Consider the following 20,800-nt stretch of genomic DNA (forward strand, 5'->3'; position numbering starts at 1 on the left):
AGCAAAACCGACAACGCAAAAAAAAAAAGTGTCCTCATTGTGTTCCTCTAAGGAAACTGTTACATTTTAGATTTTTGATGTTTGTTGAGCAGAGATTGGGCAACACAATCTTGGGGACTTCCTTGAATATGTTTTCTCTCCCAGGATGAACTATGTTTTGCCAGCAGTTCTATCCATTTTTAAGATAGGAGGGGAATAATTTGTCCTGAAAGAATAGATAGCAGTGAAATTCTGGAATAAAAATAAGGATCTGAATCTAATGAGGCTACTTGGATTAGTGTACAATTGGCAGAAACTTCCAAAAGTCCATTATGTTGAACCCAATTTGTGTTGAACACGTGGCGAAGTCCTGCCTTGACTCACCTTCAGTGACAATCCACAGCTATTCCAGAGGTACTCAGATGATATTGCAGATCCTGTCTGTCCACTGTTATCTGTTATCTTTCCATTCCATATTTATTTTTATTTTATTTATTTTATTAGTCATATTTCTATGCCGCCCACTCTCCAAGGACTATGGGCGGTTTATACCAAAGACAGTATACTAGATAGCATATTGCCCCCAACAATCTGGGTCCTCGTTTTACCCACCTCGGAAGGATGGAAGGCTGAGTCAACCATGAGCTGGTGAGATTTGATCCGCTGATCTGCTGAACTAGCAGTCAGCTGAAGTAGCTGCAGTACTGCACTCTAACCCCTGCGCCACCTCGGCTCTTATTCCATATCTTTCCATTCCATATTGTAATTTTCAGTACAGAATAACAGAAGAGTTCTTGGAAGTCTTCTAATCCAACTCCCTGCTAATGCAGGAGACCATATACCATTCCAGGTAAATGTCTGTCCAATCTCTTCTCCTACAGAAGAAGAAATTGATGACATGATCACAGAATAATTGTATTTTATTGCAGTTAAGGTTAAATATAAATTAAATGAAATCAGATTTAGATTTTGTCCATTTTTGCAGTGCTGATCCAGTATGAGATTTCAAGGTCCAGTATAGCTTTTGCCCTAGAAAAATTGTACAGGAACTGATGGGAGTAGTTTAGCAACTTACATGGAAACAAATTGTGTACAAATTGTACATTATAATACCTCCATTAAAATCAAATATATATTTCCAAAACCCAGAATAGAAAATAATGGCCCTTATTGCTTTAAGAAATATCTTGAATATATACATACAAGGTCTGCTAAAAGAAAAAAAGAAACACTTGATAGAAATTCCAGCAGTCTAAGTTTATAGCTTGTGTATTCAGCATAATTTTATCTGTGATGATGAAATATACACTGAGTTTTACAGCCAGATCAGAGTATATTTCTGAAATAAATAAAGTATTCTCTTGCAATTATAAAGCTCAATTTCTATTTTATCAATTTACAGTGATGGTTTTCATCAACTGAACACCATCATGGGTTGACCATTGCTTTATTTTGAGGTTCTTGGAATTTATTTGGGGGGCAGGGGGGAATTGATTATTTATATCTTATTTTGATTTGTTTTATTACTGGTCTACAGTTAGATAAGCCTTTGCTATTGCAGTTTTGCTTATCGATGATTGCTAAATAGAGATCAGGATATGGTACATGCATAATCATCCTATATGTAATTTTGATCTTGTTTTTTGTTATGTGACATGTGTGCAAAATGGATGGTCATTTTGAACACATTCTTGTAATACATGCTGTGTTTAAAATTTATATAGCAATAGCACTTAGACTTATATACTGCTTCCCAGTGCTTTGCAGCCCTCTCTAAGTGGTTTTACAGAGTCAGCATATTACCGCCAACAATCTGGGTCCTCATTTTACCAACCTTGGAAGGATGGAAGGCTGAGTCAACCTTGAGCCAGTGAGAATCGAACTGCCGAACTGCAGGCAGCCGGCAGTCAACAGAAGTAGCCTGCAGTATTACATTCTAACCACTGCGCCACCATGGCCCTATTTGTTACAAATATCAAATTTACATCTATGGCAATCTTTTTTAAGGATACAAGTAGATCATCTGGGCAGTGTACTTCCTAGTTTGGTGGATCAGACTGGTTCTGAGGCTTCATATGGATTTCCTATGGCAACAGACTTCTTTGCAGTGATTTACTCAGCTGATGATGGTAGTAATATCTCAGTTGCATTATATGACTCATACTAATTTCTCTGCATTCTCTTTCACAATGTTGGGAGAGTATCCTCTTGATTGTGCTGGTGCAGATCATCATAGTTTTGTACCACATTGGCCACTAGAGTTTTCTGTGAGCTGTGCAATGGCTCTTTTGTGATCTTGCTGGATGGGCCTTTCATCAGTGAAGCAACTGCACAGTACTCATGTCTAGCTGTGTCATCAAGAAGCCCCTTCACTGAGATCACAAGGATTGCATATAGCAGAAATGCCTGTGCAAGTCACAGGAGACAACTGTAGCTACTTCTTCCATTATCAGTCAAGCAAGTTCTCTAAAGAAGAAGGCCAGCTTACTTGGGAAGTCATATGGAGCCTTGCAAAAAAATTGACTCAGTCAGATCTGCCAAGAGGTACATTGACATCAGTGGAAGAACAAAACAAGAAATGCTGTACAGAAGGCAAATGACAATCAAAGGCTTTGGAAACTAATCCCTCGCATCCCCCTCATAGCTGTGAGCTCAGTTGTACTCGCTGTATACACATGACTGCATATCCTCTGATCCATCCAACATCATAATAAAGTTTGCAGATGGCACGACGGTGCTGAGTCTTATAACTGGAAGGGACAAATCAGCATACAGGGAAGAAGTCCAGAAGCTATCCACATGGTGTTCAAAAAACAACCTACATCTAAACACTAGCAAGGAGATGGTGCTGGATTTCCAGAAGCAAAGAGAGGAACCTGCCCCACTGTATGTCAGGAGGGGAGGGCGTGTGGAGAGCATTTCCTTTTATAAATTCTTGGGAGTGCTCATTAGCCAAGACCTCACCTGGAAAAACAACATGTCCCTGGTGGTTAGTAAGGCTCAACAGACAATTCATTTCTTTAGAGGCCTGCGGAAAAATCAGGTGGAACAACGGCTGATGATTTCTTTTTATCGGTCCATGATAGAAAGTGTCCTCACATACCGTATAACAGTATGGTATACTATTTTAACAACCGCAGACAGGATGGCGCTACAGAGAGTGATTAATTCAGCACAAGAAACCATTGGTTACCCCCTAACACCACTGGATGACATTGCCAGTCTTGCTGTTTCAGCAGAGTAAGGAAGATACTTAGGGATGATTCACACCTGGCCAGTGTCTCTTTTCACTTTTACCATCGGGCAGAAGACACAGAAGTATAGCCAGCTGGACAAACAGGTTTAAAAACAGCTTTTACCCATAGACTGTCAGACTACTAAGCACAATATAGCACCACAAATAGATTAATATGATGAATTTCACTGGTGCTAGCGTAGTGTGTAATATGTATATACCATGATATAAGATCATACACCAGAGTAATATACATGTTGCACAGAATATGACATACATATGGAAACGTATGACTAGTTTTTTTCCCCTAACTACTTGTATAAGGATTATTCTTTATATTATTCACGTTGTCTTGCAATCTTGTATGGACTGCACCAGTAGAGGCTAAACCAATTTTGTTGTGTACATGATGTACGATGACAATAAAGGCTTTGAATTGAATCAGTTCCCATAAACTCAAGTTCTTTATTATTCACAGTTTTGTGGTCCTCATTTTAATATTAAAATGAAACATCCCCCTCCAGTATATGATGCTATGTATACTGTAATACCAAGTACGGACATTTCCCACTTGCAATTTTTTTTTCTTGCACATTCATTCAATGCCCATTGCCATTCACAACAAAGTCATTATAACTTATTACTGAGTTCATCTACCTTCCTAGGTACCCAAGGAAACTTCACTAAATCTTCAGATGCCTTTGCTTTTGAAGAAGATAGCAGCAATGATGGGATGTCCCCAGAGCAAGTTAAAAGTGAGGATTCTCAAGGGTCTACAGAATTGGCAACAAGAATCAAAATACCTGAAGCAACATTTCCTTCCGTGTCTGGGACAACTCAGGTAAAATAATATTTGGTGCAGATGTTTCAAGTCTCATCTCCTATTAAATAACAACAGGTTATTATTTTTTAAAAAACTTACAGGAATGTTATTCTTAGAGTGTGTGAAAGCAAACAAAAAGGGGGGGGTCTGGTTGAGAAAATGAGGTTTGAAGGTTCGGTAATAGTTAACCTTTGACTTAGAGAAACTTCATAGCTTAGAACCTGTTTAGAAGTGTACCTCAAGAATGTGTATCATGCCTCTTTAAATAAAGTCATTCTTTGCAAGCATCTTTGGCCCCAGCACTCTTGTGTGAGAAAATTGTTTTGCCTCTCACCCCTAGAGGCAGGTTTTTAAGAGAGTGTTTAGGTAAAATAGGGGGAAATCTTGAAGGGCAGTTTTAATGAAAAGCTCTGGGATGGGGAGTCCAACCCAAAGTCCAGCCAACAAAGTACTTTTGTTGTTGTCTATAAAATGGGTGGATACATTTTAATTCTAGGGCCCAAATATAGCTTGGAAAATGATTGGAATTCTTTCCAAATTTGAGGAAAATAACTGGATCATATCTAGCTTAACAAAAAAATGAGCCTGGAATTGTTTGACCAATCTGTAGACAGCTTTGTACACTGCAGTAGTGCTGTTGACATGGAATGTTCTAAGCTTTGACAGTATAATGAGTCTAGAGTGAGCTCACTTTCCCTTTCTTTGTGATGACAGAGCCTTGGGATGACTGGTTTGCCACCTGGTAAGACCCACAGTGCAGGAGAGGCTGAGTTAGTAATACATGGCTATTAGCTTCCCATTACACTTCCCTCAGTTTCCTGTCTCTCATCTCTTGGAAACCATGGTCATAATGGTTTATCTCCATATCACTATGGTCATCATGCTAATTTCACTGTTTGGTTATTTATTATATATATATAATAATATATTATTATATTATTATATATGCAAGGTGTGCAAGCAGAAGGCAGTATTTCCCCCTCTCCAATTTAGCATGAGGAAAAACTGTACTTGTAACTCCAGCTTTCTATTTTCTCTGTGTTAGAAAAAGCCTAAAAGCCTCAGATTAAATAAAAACAGTTTTGCTCAGAAGAAAATTCCATGAAGTGACTGTAAGGTATATAACAGTTGCAGGTAAACTGTTAGGTTGATATATGACTTCTATGAATTTGCTTTGCTCTGATTTTGGTAGAATATACAGGTTCTAGTATACACTCGGTCAAATAATCATTTTTAATATTTGAATTTCAGCTGTACTGCCTGAGTTTTTGTTTAACTAAGAAGAAGGGGTTAGTAGACTGTCATTTTATGCAACATGAATTGTCATGGTTTACTTGTCAAATTGACAGTTACTTGTACTTGCTAGATTAAAATTGATCTGATGTGACAAATATATTCTTAGATACATTATTAGCTATTTTAATCACCTACTGCAGGTTAGATTGCAGACACTTGTGAATATTATGTTCAATCACATCACAGTTTGGAATTTGTCTTGCTCAGTAGTAAGAGAACAAAAATCCCATTCAATTTACTATCCCATTGAGAGGATTAATTAGATTGCATAACGTATTACTTCTTACATGAGAAGTTGTTTTGCCCATTTTGCTGAATTACTGGCCTGTCATCTCAAATTACTCTATAGCTGATGGCCTTTGTTGGCAGTCTTGGATGATCTCAAAAAGCTAATAATATTGGTTAATATTCAGATGGGATTCTATCTGGGGATGTGAAGAATGTTGATGACTAGGAAATGGAAAAACATCCTGGGAAAAGGCAATGGCAAAGCATTTCCATATTGCTGCTAGGAAAATCACACAGAAACGTCCATGAAGTCACCAAGAGTAGAGTTTAACACAAAGGAAATCTTCCTTTGAGACAGTGCATAGCTAATATCTGTGTAGCTATGCATTGTTCCCAGCAGTACTCTTAAATCTGGTTTGGGAAGAAAAGATACCTTACAACCAATATAGTAAGGATATTTCTCATCAGCCCCATTGTTATATATTTTCGTAATTTGCCTTCATTCTAAAATAGCATTCATAATTAGCTATTTGATTCTAATCCTCAGAAGAGGAATAATTTCTCCTTTCTCAGGCAAATACAATCAAGGTATGGGTGTAAAGGTGCAGTACATGTCAAAATTCTCTAAGGGCACTATAGCCTGTGCAGGAAGTCATCCGTAAGGTCAGTCTTTGGTGGTTACATAAAATATGGGGGTGTCCTGCAAAGGATCCCAAGCCACTGTTAACCTGAACACGACATATTCTTGGCTAGTGCTGCTCTTCTTCATTCCAACAGCTTTGTTACACAGTGTACTTGGCATGGGGCATCTCCATTTTCCAAGCACTTATGGCAGGGAGCCCAATGATCTTCCATTTGGTTTCCTAATAACACCAGCCTGATAAATGTGATTGGTCTTAGTACACATACTTATAGGAATAGTTTAACAGGCCATCCAAAGTCATCTGCAAAAGGTATGGATTATGGTGAAAATCCCAAAAATGTTGTTTGTTCGTACACTTGTATATGTGAATCATATGGCGGCATGGATTTACTTAACCGTATGCAAGCTAAAAGATTATCAGACTTCCACAGTATACCTCATCACTCACACAGGTTGTCATGCATATCTGCCTAAGCTTCAGACCACTCTACTTATTGCTTAATTTTGATGCAAGACTGCTTTTATTGTGACTCATCATAAGGATTTTCCTAATTGTACAGAGAGTTTCTAAACTGATACATAATCCATGTGATATGCTGCATGGAGAATTACCAAATAAAAGTATCCCTCAAGGAGGTAAGATAATGTATAGATTCAGCTACACATATCAGATTCGAACTGCGAGGTACAATGGTTAAACACAGACTGTTTAATCAAGTCCCTTATAGTGAACATATTTGTATTTGCAGAACTCCAGCTATCGAAGATACAGCACACATATTATTTGAGTGTCAACTATATAAGAAAGAGAGAGACTGGCGTCTTGGACCACATATCAGACAAACAAATTATTGGGATCCTCATATTAGAACTACATATCTCATATGCGGTCAGAACTCAAAAATCACATACAACACAACCCTTTATCTGAATAAAACAGTTTAGTTGGGATCTACATAAGTGGGTCTGATTGGGGTAAATTGTAGAGATGATTCAATAACCTAATATTTTATTCCTTAGTTTATCCTTATTTAACTTGTTTCTCGTATTCTACTTTTATATATGGTTCTATTGTGTCATGTATTATGTTTTATTCTGTATTTTAATATGTCCCATAAGCTAATATATAGATTCAGCCCTTACTACAATTTTAAAAAATGGAACAAAGACAAGGTAACCAGCTGTCAATCCAACTAGTGTAGCTCACTGATATATGCCTTCATAAATTGCCTGCCTTCACCAATCTTCATGAAACTATCTACATTAATGGCATAATTGTCACAAGTATTTTCAATGTTTGTTTGTTTTTTTTGTTTCAGGGCCATTCCCATAGTTCTGAAAATGATATGACTGATTCGTCATCTCTGCAAAATAGTCAGCCAGAAAGTCCAAAACAGCTCAATGGGCCGCAGACACCTCCTATTCCTATTCCTACATCTGTGAAGGTATGTTAGTATCTTTCATAATTTAGACAAAAGGAGACAAGTGTTGACCAACTAGAGCATAACCATGGTTGCTCTGAAAGATAAATGCTGGTTTTAAAAGTAACTGGAATATTTCTGAAATTAGAGCCCACAAATATGACTACTAAGGTAATTTTGCATAATTAATTAAGTGGAGCCATTAATCAGAAAGGCAGGGATGGTAGTTAGTGTTATATAGATGCATCTTTTTTGCCCTGCTGTCATTTATGAAGCGGGCAGATTTAAGTTAGGATGTTCAAATTTAGCTATTTAAGGATACTTTGATTTTTAAATATTATACTAAATATCTGCACTAAAATGCAAGGGTTCTTTGCCATTTTGAATTATTTTTCATGTCTTCTTAAATGGCAGCAGGTGGAAAATCAGAATATTTGAAAGGAACGTGCACCTAGTACTATGTGAACATGATGCCAGTTGTTTTATGCGCTGAACTGCATATAAAAGGAGGAAGAGTGAATCAGGTTTCTCTTATATTTCTCACCCATCATTTTGAGGCTCAAAGGCTTTTGAGGGTACTGAATATCAGGGGTAGTCCTCCAGAAAATTCAGATTTAGCAAGAAATGGGTTAATTAGATAGGCCATTCAAAAGCTCTGGGTTTCAACTGACCTTCCTGATATTTTTTTTTTTTTTTTTTTGTGCAGAACACACAGTCAAAATCTTCAAGTGATGGCAAGAATCGCCACAAAAAACCTAAGGAGATGAAGCCCAAAGTGAAGAAACTAAAGTATCACCAATACATTCCACCAGACCAGAAGGCAGAGAAGTCTCCTCCTCCCATGGACTCTGCCTACGCCAGGCTACTGCAACAACAGCAGCTCTTCCTGCAGCTCCAGATCCTTAGCCAGCAACAGCAGCATCGACACCAGCAGCAGTTCAATTACCCTGGGTCACATTCCTCTCAGCTAAAGTGAGTTGCTGGTGGAAATGTTTTTCTGTCTTTCTGAGGGACCATGTGTAACCATTTCTGAGGGACCATGTGGAAGCTATGCCACCATTTGATGGTGTGGCTGATTAGCATCCTTTAAATACTATACTTCCATGTTTCAAATATTCCTACTATGTCCGCTGGGTGTGGGGCTTGCACACTGGGAATGAAGGATCAATATATATCCAGTAGGCTTGGGTGCCCTTGCTACAGAAAATGAGAAGAGTTTGGGGCTTAGGACTTGAGCAGCTAAACTAGGAATTCTTCTCTAACTTGGGAGACCTTGAAATAAACCTTTTAAGGAGAGCACTACAAGCCTGTACTGGGCCAAAGTATCTCTCAGTTTGAAATTCTGTTAAAGTACTACTATTTTGTACTGAAATCTCAGGATTAAAATGATAGTGAATGCATAATAAAACTAGGATCAAAACTGATACATTGACAATTGACATTGATTTAGAAACAAAAGAAGAAATCACAGTAACAAATGTTGCTCCTGTTTTTTAGACAACCAAATGAGCCTAAAATCTCAGGCTCTTCCCCTACGACAATCACCAATAATCCTCTTTCTCCAGTGAAGGGAACCTTTTCTGGGCCATCTTGCATTTCATCCCTCAAACCAGGTCCTCTCCCATCCAATCTGGATGACCTCAAAGTGAGTATTATGCGCAGAGTATGGTGCAACAATGTTAGAAGACATGGCAAGTTATAGAAGGTTTAATTATTGTTTATTGAATCAGTTGCAATGGCCCTCATTTGCCAAAGGCTAAACCAGAAACTGCAACTTACTGTATATACCAGATTGCTAAACCACAGCCAAGAAACATCATCTGCACCACACCCTCACCCCAATACATATCCAAGTATATTTTGCTGATATGGGGCAAAATGGCAGTAAGAGTCTTTTTTTAAAAAAAGGTATTAGAAAGGTTAAAAGACCTTTGGTCCCGGTGACCAACCCAAATTGGATCCTGCAACATTATCCTGGGACACATATATTTGCCTTCATTTTTGTGTTAGAAAGGCTCTTCCTACTCCAAAGGCAATTTCCAAAATTATCGTATTGGGAGTCAATTTCAGTCCTTCAGGGGGATTCCCCCCATCCTGAAGTGGGGACTGGAAGCTTCTGAAAACCAGCCCATTTCCTTCTTACCCTTCAAACCTTCAGATGCAGGTTTTGAGTGATTGTGGTGTACATTATATGTTTAAAGTGGAATTAGGATTGTTTTGATTGTTCTCAGTGGCTTTTTCCCATCCTAAAAATCCCCAAAAGAGGGACAAACATATTCACTGTCACTCCAATGAGATTACCTTCTGAGGCTCTTGGAAAAGGGAGACAGCTGAATTGAGGCCCCTTAACTGCCACACACTGCACATTACTTTACATTGGATGAAGATCACTTACAGTTCGATGCTTTATGTAACCTGTCTTGCAAGTGTGTTGTTTGCTAACCCAAGCAATTTAACCAACATGAAAAAGTTTTCCTAAGTAGTGCAACACTTAATTAAAACTTCCATTATTTTCAAAATTAAAATTACAGCACTTTAACATGCAGTATTTGGCAAATTGTGATTTTGTGTGTAATCTAAGATGGATGACAATTAAGACCATACAACAGGTGTGGGAAACTGTGGCCCTTTTACAACCTCTGGACTTCAACTCCCAGAATTCCTGAGCCAGATTGGCTGTCTCAGGAATTCTGGGAGTTGAAGTCCACAGGTTGTAAAAGGGCCACAGGTGCTCACCCCTGCCATACAATGATGTGGATGTCAACCCTGAAGCCATTTTGGAGGGTCTTCAGGGCTGCCACAACAAGACTGGTTGGAGCTGTGGGAATGGCAGGGGGAAGTAGAGATAGCTGGGGATTTGTAGCCAAAATAAAAATTCTTTCTCCTGGGAATCAAGGACGTTCCCACCAGGTGCTGGGGAAACGTGGACTGAACCCAACTGGAGTGGGGACTGTGATGTGGTTGGACCATGTGATGTACATGTGGACTGGGGGAAGGAACTTTGAAATTAATTTGGGTGGGGAAAACCCTGGGACCTTCAGAGTTGAGTTTTCACCAGGTGTGCCAATATGACATGCCTAATAAATTTGGGCTTTGAGGAATGCCTTGGCCTCCAGAGTTTTGATTGCATTGGGTCTGTTACTTGGAACCCTGACAGTGGATTTGAAGAAGAAAAGGTGGTTTGGCATACAGTACATATGTCAAATCACCTTCTGGTCACATGTAAGCAACTACTTAAAGGTACCATATCTTTTCCTGGGCTTATATGTGACTCCTGGAAAAAGTACACCTGATTTTGACTCTGGATCTTTGCACAGTCTTAGAATCAATGAACTTATCTGAATTCTGAGGCAACTTATCGGAATTCTGGTTACCTCAGCTAAACCACCTTGACATGACTTCTTTGATCCACATTCTGCTTTTCTTTTACATAAATTGGTTGATGTATATCTGGAAACTCTGCATTAGAATCATCCTGACATATGTGAATAATAACATAGGCTGAATTTAGACAAATATTTAGAAACAAAGGGCCTAGTGGCTCAGCAGACTGATAGCATTGTGATTATCACCAGCTGTCTGCAATTACTGTAAGTTCGAATCTCACCAGGCTCAAGGTTGACTCAGCCTTCCATCCTTTCTAAGGTAGGTAAATTGAGGACCCAGTTTCTGGGGGCAATAAGCTGACTTTGTATAAATATACAAAAGTATGAAGGCTATTGCTTAACACATTGTAAGCTGCCCTGAGTCTCCGGAGAAGGGCGGCATATAGATCAAATTAAAAAAAAATAAATCTGTAAGACAAAGGCATTCTTAATTCAAACTCATTACTGTACAGTATAATTTAATTATTCCAAATAATCCCAGGGTTATAGAAATCTGTTAGAAATGACAATGTTGTACAAGGTACCCCAGTTTAGAGTTAACAGTTAATAGGAGTTTCTCTGAAGGCTAGATAATAATAAGATCACTATGTCAGCACAAATGATTCTAGATTTAGCTTTTATTTGGCTAAAACAGTTTGATTAAAAGAAGTTTCTTTTTCAACAGTAAACATGCAATAAAGTAAAAACTGAGGTTGATACTAATGAAGCCATTTTATCACAGGTGTCAGAATTAAGACAGCAACTCCGAATAAGGGGACTTCCTGTGTCAGGTACAAAAACCGCCTTGATGGAACGTCTTAGACCTTTTCAAGAGTGCAGTGGGAATTCAGTGGCTTCTTTCAATGAAATAACCACTGTTACTTTCCCAGTAACCCCAACAAGCTCTCTCTCCAGTTATCCATCACAGTCTTCTACCAGTCTGTTATCCAATGGCTTTTACCATTTTGGCAGCACTAGTTCCACTCCACCCATCTCTCCAGCTTCCTCCGACCTTTCAGTGAGTGGCTCCTTGCCAGACAGTTTCAATGAAGGACCAATGTCTTCCCCACAGTTTGTCTTGCACCCTTCACCTGTGCAAGGTGGTTGCGAGGAGAACCTGGTGGGAAGCATCAACGGAGTTGGCATCCAGCATGATGTTGAAAGGGTTGACACAGAGAAAGACAAAATGTTAGTGGAAAAGCAAAAAGTAATCAATGAGCTGACTTGGAAATTGCAACAGGAGCAGAGGCAAGTGGAAGAGTTGAGAATGCAGCTCCAGAAGCGCAAAAGAAGCCATGGACTGGAAGATAAGCAGCCCCCAGCACATGTATTTGGTTTTCCAGTCAAGCAGGAGAATGCAGTGTCCAGCTGCCCATTTGCCTCTAAGCAAGCTGCCTTGAAAGGTAAAGCTAGCAATTCTGAGGCATTAAGTAACTGTGGGACACCTCAGATGCCTCATCTTGTAAATAGCCATTGTATGGAACCTTCCGGACAAAATGGCATACTGTCCTCCACATTCCTAAGCCCACAGTGCTCTCCTCAACATTCTCCACTAGAGGCAGCGAAGAGTCCTCAACATATTAGCCTTCCGCCCTCACCAAACAGCCATTACCTTCTCTCCATGTCTCCTAGCCATCAGGGAGAAGGACGCAGCAGTTCTCCACAACCCAGCCGCCATTTGTGCACAACTCTGGTAAGAAAATACACATATTTTGCTCTTGCAATTTACTCATCGGCCTTAAAATAGTCAGTACAAGCAATCCAGTAATAAGAGTCATATTTTAAAAGGAAGTATTTCTGGGGGAAAAGTCAGGGAACCATAACCACCATCACTATTTCCAGTGACGTTAGATGTAAAGAAACAGCTGCTTAGATATACTTATAATACTTGGACAACTGTTTACAAAATCTCTCAAAATAGGCAGATCCCAGGTTGTTTGGGGCTTTAAAATATAAACATGACACTTTGAGTTCAGTCTGAAAATAAATTGGGAGTTAGTGCAGATATTTTTAAACTGGTGAGATGGGTTCCAGGCATTGTTTCAGCACCAAATAGAACCTCCATTATTGAATGCCTTCCTTGGATCATTTGGAAATGGAGTTGGCTTTATGGGTTACGTAAGGGTGAAAACTAAACAAAGTTTCCTTTGCATCACTTCAGTAAGATTGTATCAGCGTGTAAAAAATATTTTTGGCAAAGATCTGGGTTCATTTTTTTTTCTTTCCTTGAGGTTGCATTAAGCTATGATTGACACCAATATGTAAGAAGTTTTAGCTTAGGGGACTTCAGATGCAGCTGCCGAGGAACAGAGATTCGATTGGATTCCTACCGTTGATTTTGCTTCCATGTAGATGCCGACACAAGCAGGCCCAAAGTATTCCGTTCTCTCTGCCAGCTTTTGTAAATCCAGTGCTGCTCTCCCAGAGGGAAAACAGCCTCCACCTTATGCTGATGCTGTAAAACAGGTAATGGTCTGGGATCAGGGGTGGGTTCTACTTACCTTTACTACTGGTTTGTAGCAGGGCCGCGCGCATGCGCTTGCTTCGTTTGCACACATGCACAGAAGCGTTTTGATGATGTTGGGGTCTGTGGCTGGAGCCTCCCACCGGTTTTACTACCGGTTCTATAGAACCGGTGCGAACTGGGGGCAACCCACCACTGTCCGGGATGGTATTTTAGGACTGTGCTTGGCTACAGGTAGTTATTAGTATTGTACCGTTTCATCACAAAACACAATCTGTTGCAAGGATTCGTAACCTTTTTAAGAGTCTGATCCTTAAATAAAGGAGTCCTTTTATTTTGAATGGATAAAACAAATACATGGATTTACTGTGTAATATAAAGGAAATCAACTGTGCTCAAATACAGCTATCAAATTATTAAATATGTAATTCAGAAATATATGTTTTTATTAATCCATTAAATTAATAACACAATACTCTTTTTTAGTTTTAATACTTTTAGCTAGTGAGATTTCTTGAAGTCAAGAAATTTTATTGCAGTCTAGAAGTCATAGATTACTTTGTTGTCAACGTAGAAGCTAGTAAAAATAAAATTGTAATATTTTCCAATTCAGAGGAAATCTAACCATGAACTGAGCAGGAAAGAATCCACAAATCCCAGGTTAAAAGTATCTGATTATGTGGCCCAGGCAGAGTGGGGGGGGGGGATCAAATAATGACAAACCTGAAAATCTGAGACACATGCTCACGTTGAGCATTGAGTCTGGGCTAGCATTGAATTTACTAAAGGAAAAGTGATTCTTCCTCTGGAGTTGCAGGATTATTAACTTTAATTTATTTGATCAATTAAGTACAGACAATTGGAGCCATTCCTTTTCAGTCCTTCTAGGCTTCTTATTTCATCTAGCTTCCAAATCCCAGCTCTATGGTAATGCTGGTATCTAGTTATCTAGTTGGTCTGGATCCAGCTTGTCATAGTGTGACATTGCAATTTACAAAATTAAAATAAAATACAAACCAAGGAATTAAGCCAACTTTTTTTTAAGAGAGGTGAAGTAGCCCTGGATTGCATTCACTTGAGTCATCTAGACTCCTTCCTTCCTTCCTTCCCCCCTCCCTCTCTCGCAGAGAGGTTACAACCCAAACAAGTAAGAACTGTAAATCTGCTGGAATTATTTCTTAGTAAATATGAAAAGGATGAGGTTGAATATCTTAGGGAATCCAGGTAGGGGGTTTTCATTCTTGTTTAATATTTGAAAAAATGGGGCATTAAATAATACATCTTAGAGCATATTAACCCCGGGTCACATGGGCAAAACTATTATTAACATTTTAACATTCATAGAGTTGGCTGAGGGTTGTAGGACAAGTGAGACCAAGTCGTACAAAATGGTTCCCTGGTGTTTCTCATTTTTAAACCCTTTCAGTTTCACATTACATTGTTCATGTGGTCTCCAAGTCAAAAGGATACTGCTAGTTTTTAGCAGTTATGGTCAGCTCTGTCTCCAAGACCAGCAAAAGGAGACACAGGAAACCACCTGCAACCTTGGGAGTCACAGATTACTCATCTGTGCATTCTGTGCACTAAAAACTGCTGATAGTTGTGGGGAATTAGCTTGTTATGTCAGGTTTTTAATGCCAGCAAAAACACTACAGAACTATGATATCTCAATCCCTTAAGAGTGATTTCTTTTACAATAAAAATATGTGATCCATTTCCTCACTTCCACATTTCTTCTTCTTTTCTTGCTGCAGCAAATGACTCAAAGTCAGCAGATGGATGAACTATTAGATGTGCTTATTGAAACTGGAGGTAGGTGATGCCAGTAGAATGAGGGTTTTGGTTCTAACCTAGCAATATAAAGGATATAAACCTCAGGCTACCCACAGCAGCTATTCTGTACTTATCAGGTATGGAGAGGGCTGAAATCCATCATGGATTCCATCCACTTCCTGAAGAAATATGTAAATAGCTGTTGCCTAATTAATTATCCTAAGCAGCATTCAATCTAAGCACTCCCAGGATCTGCCTACTAGAATAGCCATTGACCATTATAGAAAGCTGATAGGTTTTGCTACATTTATATGAAGTGATTAAGAAGAAAGAAGCAATTCTGGAAGCTTAGCTGTTTTTAGCAATTCCCAGGAATTGGTCATAGAAACCATTGTGGTTTATCTTGTCAATTTGTATCTCAACTTTCCAAGATTGAATAAAGGGATTTGAAATCAGTGACAACCAAAACATCATTAGAAATACAAACACATTCAACAACAATACAAATATTGAGAACTTGTATGCAAGAATAAAAATAATGCTGAATAAAATCAGGGGAAAACCAAACTGTAGGTGAGAGCTGGCACTTTGTAGACCAAGAGAGAAGATGCTACAAAGGGCAAAGGAAGCCACCAAGCTCTCTGAAAAATCACATTGGCATGGTCCTGTGCATGGGCATCCATGTGTCTTCTGGTTCTTCCTTTGGTGCACAACAGGCTCCCTATTCTAGAATACCTGATTTTTCAAAAGAATTATTTAAAAAAACCTGAAAGAAGTGGGCATACTGTGCAGATTTCTTTTGGTAGAATTTTTTATATAGACCTATAGAATTTTTTTTTTAAAATAACCAGTGGGTGGCTGCTGCTCACTGCTTTGCTTCAAAGTATGCCCCCAAAGGAAAACACAGCACCAAAAGAGGCAATGCATTGTGGATGGGAACATTCTGTGAGGAACACTGGAAGCATTTCCTTCTGTTTGCCTTCTGTTGTGAGCACTTTATGATGTGAATGTGTAAGCCTCTCTATCAGCCTTAGGCATTTTGGGAGAGAACCACAAAATACTAGACTCCACAATCAAACCTTTGTAAATGTTTTTCCTCACTAGCTTCTGTCTGCTGCAGTGAATCACATACACAACTTTAATGCCTTCATGCCTAATTTAAATGTTTTAACAATTTCTTACCCTTTGCATGCTCGAGCATGTGTGCACATATCTGTATGATCAGTCCTTATTCTAATAATTCTTTACATCAGCTTTTTCGTTGATTCTAGGCAGGCATTATAAACACCACTTATAACAACTTTGTCTTATATTAACACAGCTTCATCACTACTTTCAATTGCAGGCATTTTATATGATCTCCATGTTCCTCTCACCATCCCTTTTGTACCTCTTTGAGCTAGTATAGCATCAAGTAAGATTTTATTCAGCCAGAACAAAAGGTTGGAATGTGTCATTGCAATGGCAGATGCTGTTGGGAAGTCCTATTGCACAAGCAGAAGGGTGTTCACTTAACATTGGAAGTAGACCCAAAGAGGTTTTGCTCTTGACTTATCATATTTGGTTTGCAAACAGAAATGCCTGCAAATGCTAAAGAGGACCGCCCTTGTCTTCAGAAGGTACCTCAGATAACAGTGTCTTCAGGAACTTCTGGAACACCCTTGTTACTAAAGGCATCCACTGCATTTGAGCAAAACACCTCAAATCAGCTCCCCTTTGAACGCTGCTCGAGCAATGACAGTCATTTGGAAATCTTGTTAAATTCCCACAGTCCTCTTGGGCGGTCAAGTGAAGTCACCCTTCTGAAATTGGGTACCGAGGAACCTCACTTTGATGGAGCAATGGAAGGATTTTCTAGCAAGGCTGCCGATGAATTAGTCTCACCCCATGAGATCCTGCCAACTCCCCTCTCGCCCATGGAGACTCAGTTGTCTCCTTCATCTGGTGAAGGAACTGGTTTGCACATGAGCTTCACAGAGTCTCCCTGGGAAACAATGGAATGGCTGGACCTCACACCACCAAGCTCAGCCAATGGTTTTGGTTCCCTGACCACTACAGGGCCCAGCATCTTCAACATCGATTTCTTAGATGTTACTGATCTCAACTTGAATGGCACTATGGATCTGCACTTACAACAGTGGTGATCAAAGTAAACCTTAAGGATGGGGAGGAAACATACCACAAGTAATTTCTATGGAAAGAATTAAAAGACTATTTTAGAATGTTTTGGAATAATGCAGAGAGAGCAAAAGGAACTGGAGTCATTTCCCCCAGGACATAATTTATCTTTTCACTATCAGTGGATTCAAAAAATGATTATTCCCTTTCCCTGCTACACTCAAAATAAGGAATCCTTCATTTCTAACACAAATTCCTCCCTACCCTTTGTAAGCAAATCCAGTTGCTCACCATCAGTTTCAACCTCTTCCAGAAGGAGATTCTCTATGCAAGACAACTGTACATTGCCCAAACTTGTCAGTATTGACTCTAACAGGTTTATCAAACTATATGACTCTGTTATGGGCATATTTGTAGATCCCATACACTGCTCCTTGGGAACCTTTGCCCTTCATGCTTATCATATATATGAGCAGTTTTACTGGGGATTTCCCTGCCCCCCTCTTTTCAAGTCATCTTGATCTGATGTATCAAGAGATCATCAACCTTTTACTATCTATTTTCAAAACTGAAATAATCTTCCAGTGTTTCCCTGAATATTTTTCTCTTTTTAAGTTTATTTATTCCTTTTGTTTTCTCAGTTTTAAAGATACATGCAGCAGACCTGAAGTAATATGATTTATTTTGTAGTGGGCACTCTCCTTGGAAAAGATTTCAAAATGGAACAACAAGAAAATGTAGAAATAAGAGGTCTTTAATTGAGTGTAATTGGAAGAGCGCCTCCATGGCCTCACCAATATTCTGCTTTAAAGGTACATTCCTCCTTTAATAAGTACTTATCTCATTTTTTTATTTTTTTATTAAATTAAAATGTAAACATATATATGTATGTATATAATTTGAGATACATAAAAATTATAACAGATCAGCACGTAACCAGTATTAATCCATCATTCAAAATCTTTTAAACATTTAACATTTTGAACATAAATTTTGTTCGTGATCATTAGGTAGAAATTCCAAATATCCATATCATCAAGAATAAATTCACCATAAGCAATAGCGTCTTCACCCCTTATAAGAAATAGAAGACGGGGAAGATAAAACCTTTGAATTCAGAAATCTCTATTCTTCTTCAGATCTATTTTTATTGGGTTGCCATATCTTTATGAATGTGTCAAATAGTTTTATTCAGTAAGTCCCAATGTTTGTTGAATTGCCCTCTTGCTTCAGTCTCTTTTCTTTTGAATTATTTGCATATATTATTTTTGCTGCCACTATGGGGCAAAATAGCAACCATGTCCTAGCCTTTTGATACCACAGCTCCTTGAAACAATACTAAAAGCACAGGAATCGAATATTTTGTTGTTGTTCTTGTTTTCTCCTTTTAATTCATTTTTCCCTGAGAGGTGCTTAAGATGAGATGTGTTCTGTATAAGTGGAAAAGCAGCCTTGCTGAATTTCTTTGATTTCCTCAATCTATTGCAATTTCCCATGTTTCATATCTGTTGCCATTCTAGGGGATCCATCAACCCTTAAAAATGCATCTCTGTGGGTTAATAGCAAGTAAGGGAATAAAATCAGAAAAGCAGCAGTCTGGAAGTAAAGTTCCTTTTGGTTTTATCTGGATCCAAAGCTGTTATATTAATACTACAATTAATTTCTAAGTTTTCTAAGAGAATGATCTTGCTGTTGTCAGGATTATAAAACAGTGGATTGTCCACATCTTCAGAAATCTTTATAGCTAGGTTTGAAAAGAGATGACTGAAGCAGTATTTTTGCTTTTCACTAAGTAATAAAAACAGCTCCAAAAACCCTTTCAATAAACAAATTGTTCTCCCATGATTAGTGAAAGGCGTTGCTTCTAAGTTCTTCTTCAAACCAGCATTTATATTATGAATTTTAAATCTTATCATACCTAGCCGTGACAGGCAAAGGTTGCAGGTTATTCATATTTAGCAAATTCTGAATTAAGGGTAACAGATAGCATATAAATTGGATTGTTTCCTATATCTATTCAAAAGCATCCAAATCTTTAGATAACACAGCCTCACTTTGTGTATATGCGTAGTTTCTGATGGTTTGGGTCCAGGGGATTCCAACCTTTCCTGTTTTCCATCCCATTTTCCTGTCCTGGCTGACATCTTCAAAGTAGTCATTCTTCCAGTACAGACTGTCTTACTCCATAGCATTTCTCTACCCGTAATCGCCAGAAATCAATCAAATCATTCCTTGCCGCCTTCTTATGGTTCAGAAATCTTATATTTATCACTTTCGCATAAAAGACAATAATAAATAAAATCTCTCATTACTGCTATTTTTCAATAAGGCTATGCAATAAAAATGTAACTGATTTGAACAATGGCAACCCCTGATAAGCTATAACTTTTGTTTTGACATGTACCCATTTCTTTTTAATCCCTGTTTTATTTTAATTTAACTTTTATATAGTACGAAAGTGGGAAGAGGGGAATCTTGACTGGAAAGAAACCTGTTTTAATTATTGTTGCTTGTCTTGCTTAGACTTCAGTGAAAATAATTTAGTTTAGGCAACGCTCCATTATAGCCTATGATATGGCAACCACATATCTACATTTCAGTATTTCTTCTAAAAAAAAAAGATCTGTATATGTGATATAATTTTTGAAGCAACAACATCAAAAGCCGTTCGTAATCTAATCACTATCTCTAGATTACATTTAATACCTTTCAATAATAGTTCCAAATATAAATTCAGTTTGGAGGATAGAGATAGCTTTCTGTCATGCGTTAATCCAAATTGGGCAGTTTCTCATGAATGAAAAGTTTATCTTCCATTATTTCCTTAAATTCTTATTTTTGTGAATGCAATAATATTGAATGCAAATTTCCCTGCATTCAAGATTTGATAGGTTTGTTTTCAGAACTTTTTCATAAGTGTCCCTGTCAGTTGAGAACTGGAAAAAAATATTGAAACATCTCTAGGTTTGAATAATTGGACACATGGGTGTCCTGCATTTTTATAAACAAATCATCCGAAAGACATATCTTTCAGAATTAACTTTAAAATAAGTTGCAATTTGTTCCACCATTTCTCCCTATAAATGTCATCTATCACTACCCTAGGACTTCACTCTATTTCAGTTATGCTTATTCTCTTGTAAATGGATATTAGCTATTAAGCTATTATGTCATTTAAAACTCTACACTTGCTTTTTCAACCAATTACATTACTGAACTATAGACCAGCTGTGCAAATTCATTCTTCAGTGGATTTTTTTAAAATGTTTAAAAATCAGGTTACTTTGATTTTTTATTCCAAAAAGGAGTCTTGCTAATTCAGCCTGATTCGTCCTACATCCCTTGACATTTAAAGCATGCATCGTAGAATAAGTTGTACAGTCTTAATAGCTGATATTCATTATTTAAAGAATTTTTGCTCACCATCTTAGCTGTCTGCCAAACATATCTTTTCT

General features: G+C 38.2%; 1 protein-coding gene across 6 annotated transcripts in view; it reads left to right on the forward strand.

The window, feature by feature from the left end:
* Positions 1-20,800, forward strand: part of MYOCD (myocardin) — a 90,065-nt gene that overhangs the window by 21,793 nt on the left and 47,472 nt on the right. For 2 of the 6 annotated variants that reach the window (XR_011600009.1, XR_011600008.1), the window contains exons 6-13: positions 3,880-4,055; positions 7,524-7,649; positions 8,332-8,597; positions 9,123-9,270; positions 11,733-12,683; positions 13,343-13,456; positions 15,209-15,266; positions 18,036-18,157. Coding sequence is in view for 4 of the 6 variants with exons in the window: in XM_070937487.1 (XP_070793588.1) it covers positions 3,880-4,055; positions 7,524-7,649; positions 8,332-8,597; positions 9,123-9,270; positions 11,733-12,683; positions 13,343-13,456; positions 15,209-15,266; positions 16,803-17,371 (2,408 nt within the window). In the remaining 2 variants the exon portion in view is untranslated. Of the gene's footprint in view, positions 1-3,879; positions 4,056-7,523; positions 7,650-8,331; positions 8,598-9,122; positions 9,271-11,732; positions 12,684-13,342; positions 13,457-15,208; positions 15,267-16,802; positions 17,882-18,035; positions 18,158-20,800 lie in introns of those variants that run through there. The other 4 variants (XM_070937483.1, XM_070937485.1, XM_070937487.1 and 1 more) reach the window with 3 other exon arrangements.

Source organism: Pituophis catenifer, unplaced genomic scaffold (genome assembly GCF_029215685.1).
Source record: "Pituophis catenifer annectens isolate HBS135680 unplaced genomic scaffold, rPitCat1.0.hap2 SCAF_2, whole genome shotgun sequence".
Lineage (NCBI taxonomy): Eukaryota > Metazoa > Chordata > Lepidosauria > Squamata > Colubridae > Pituophis > Pituophis catenifer.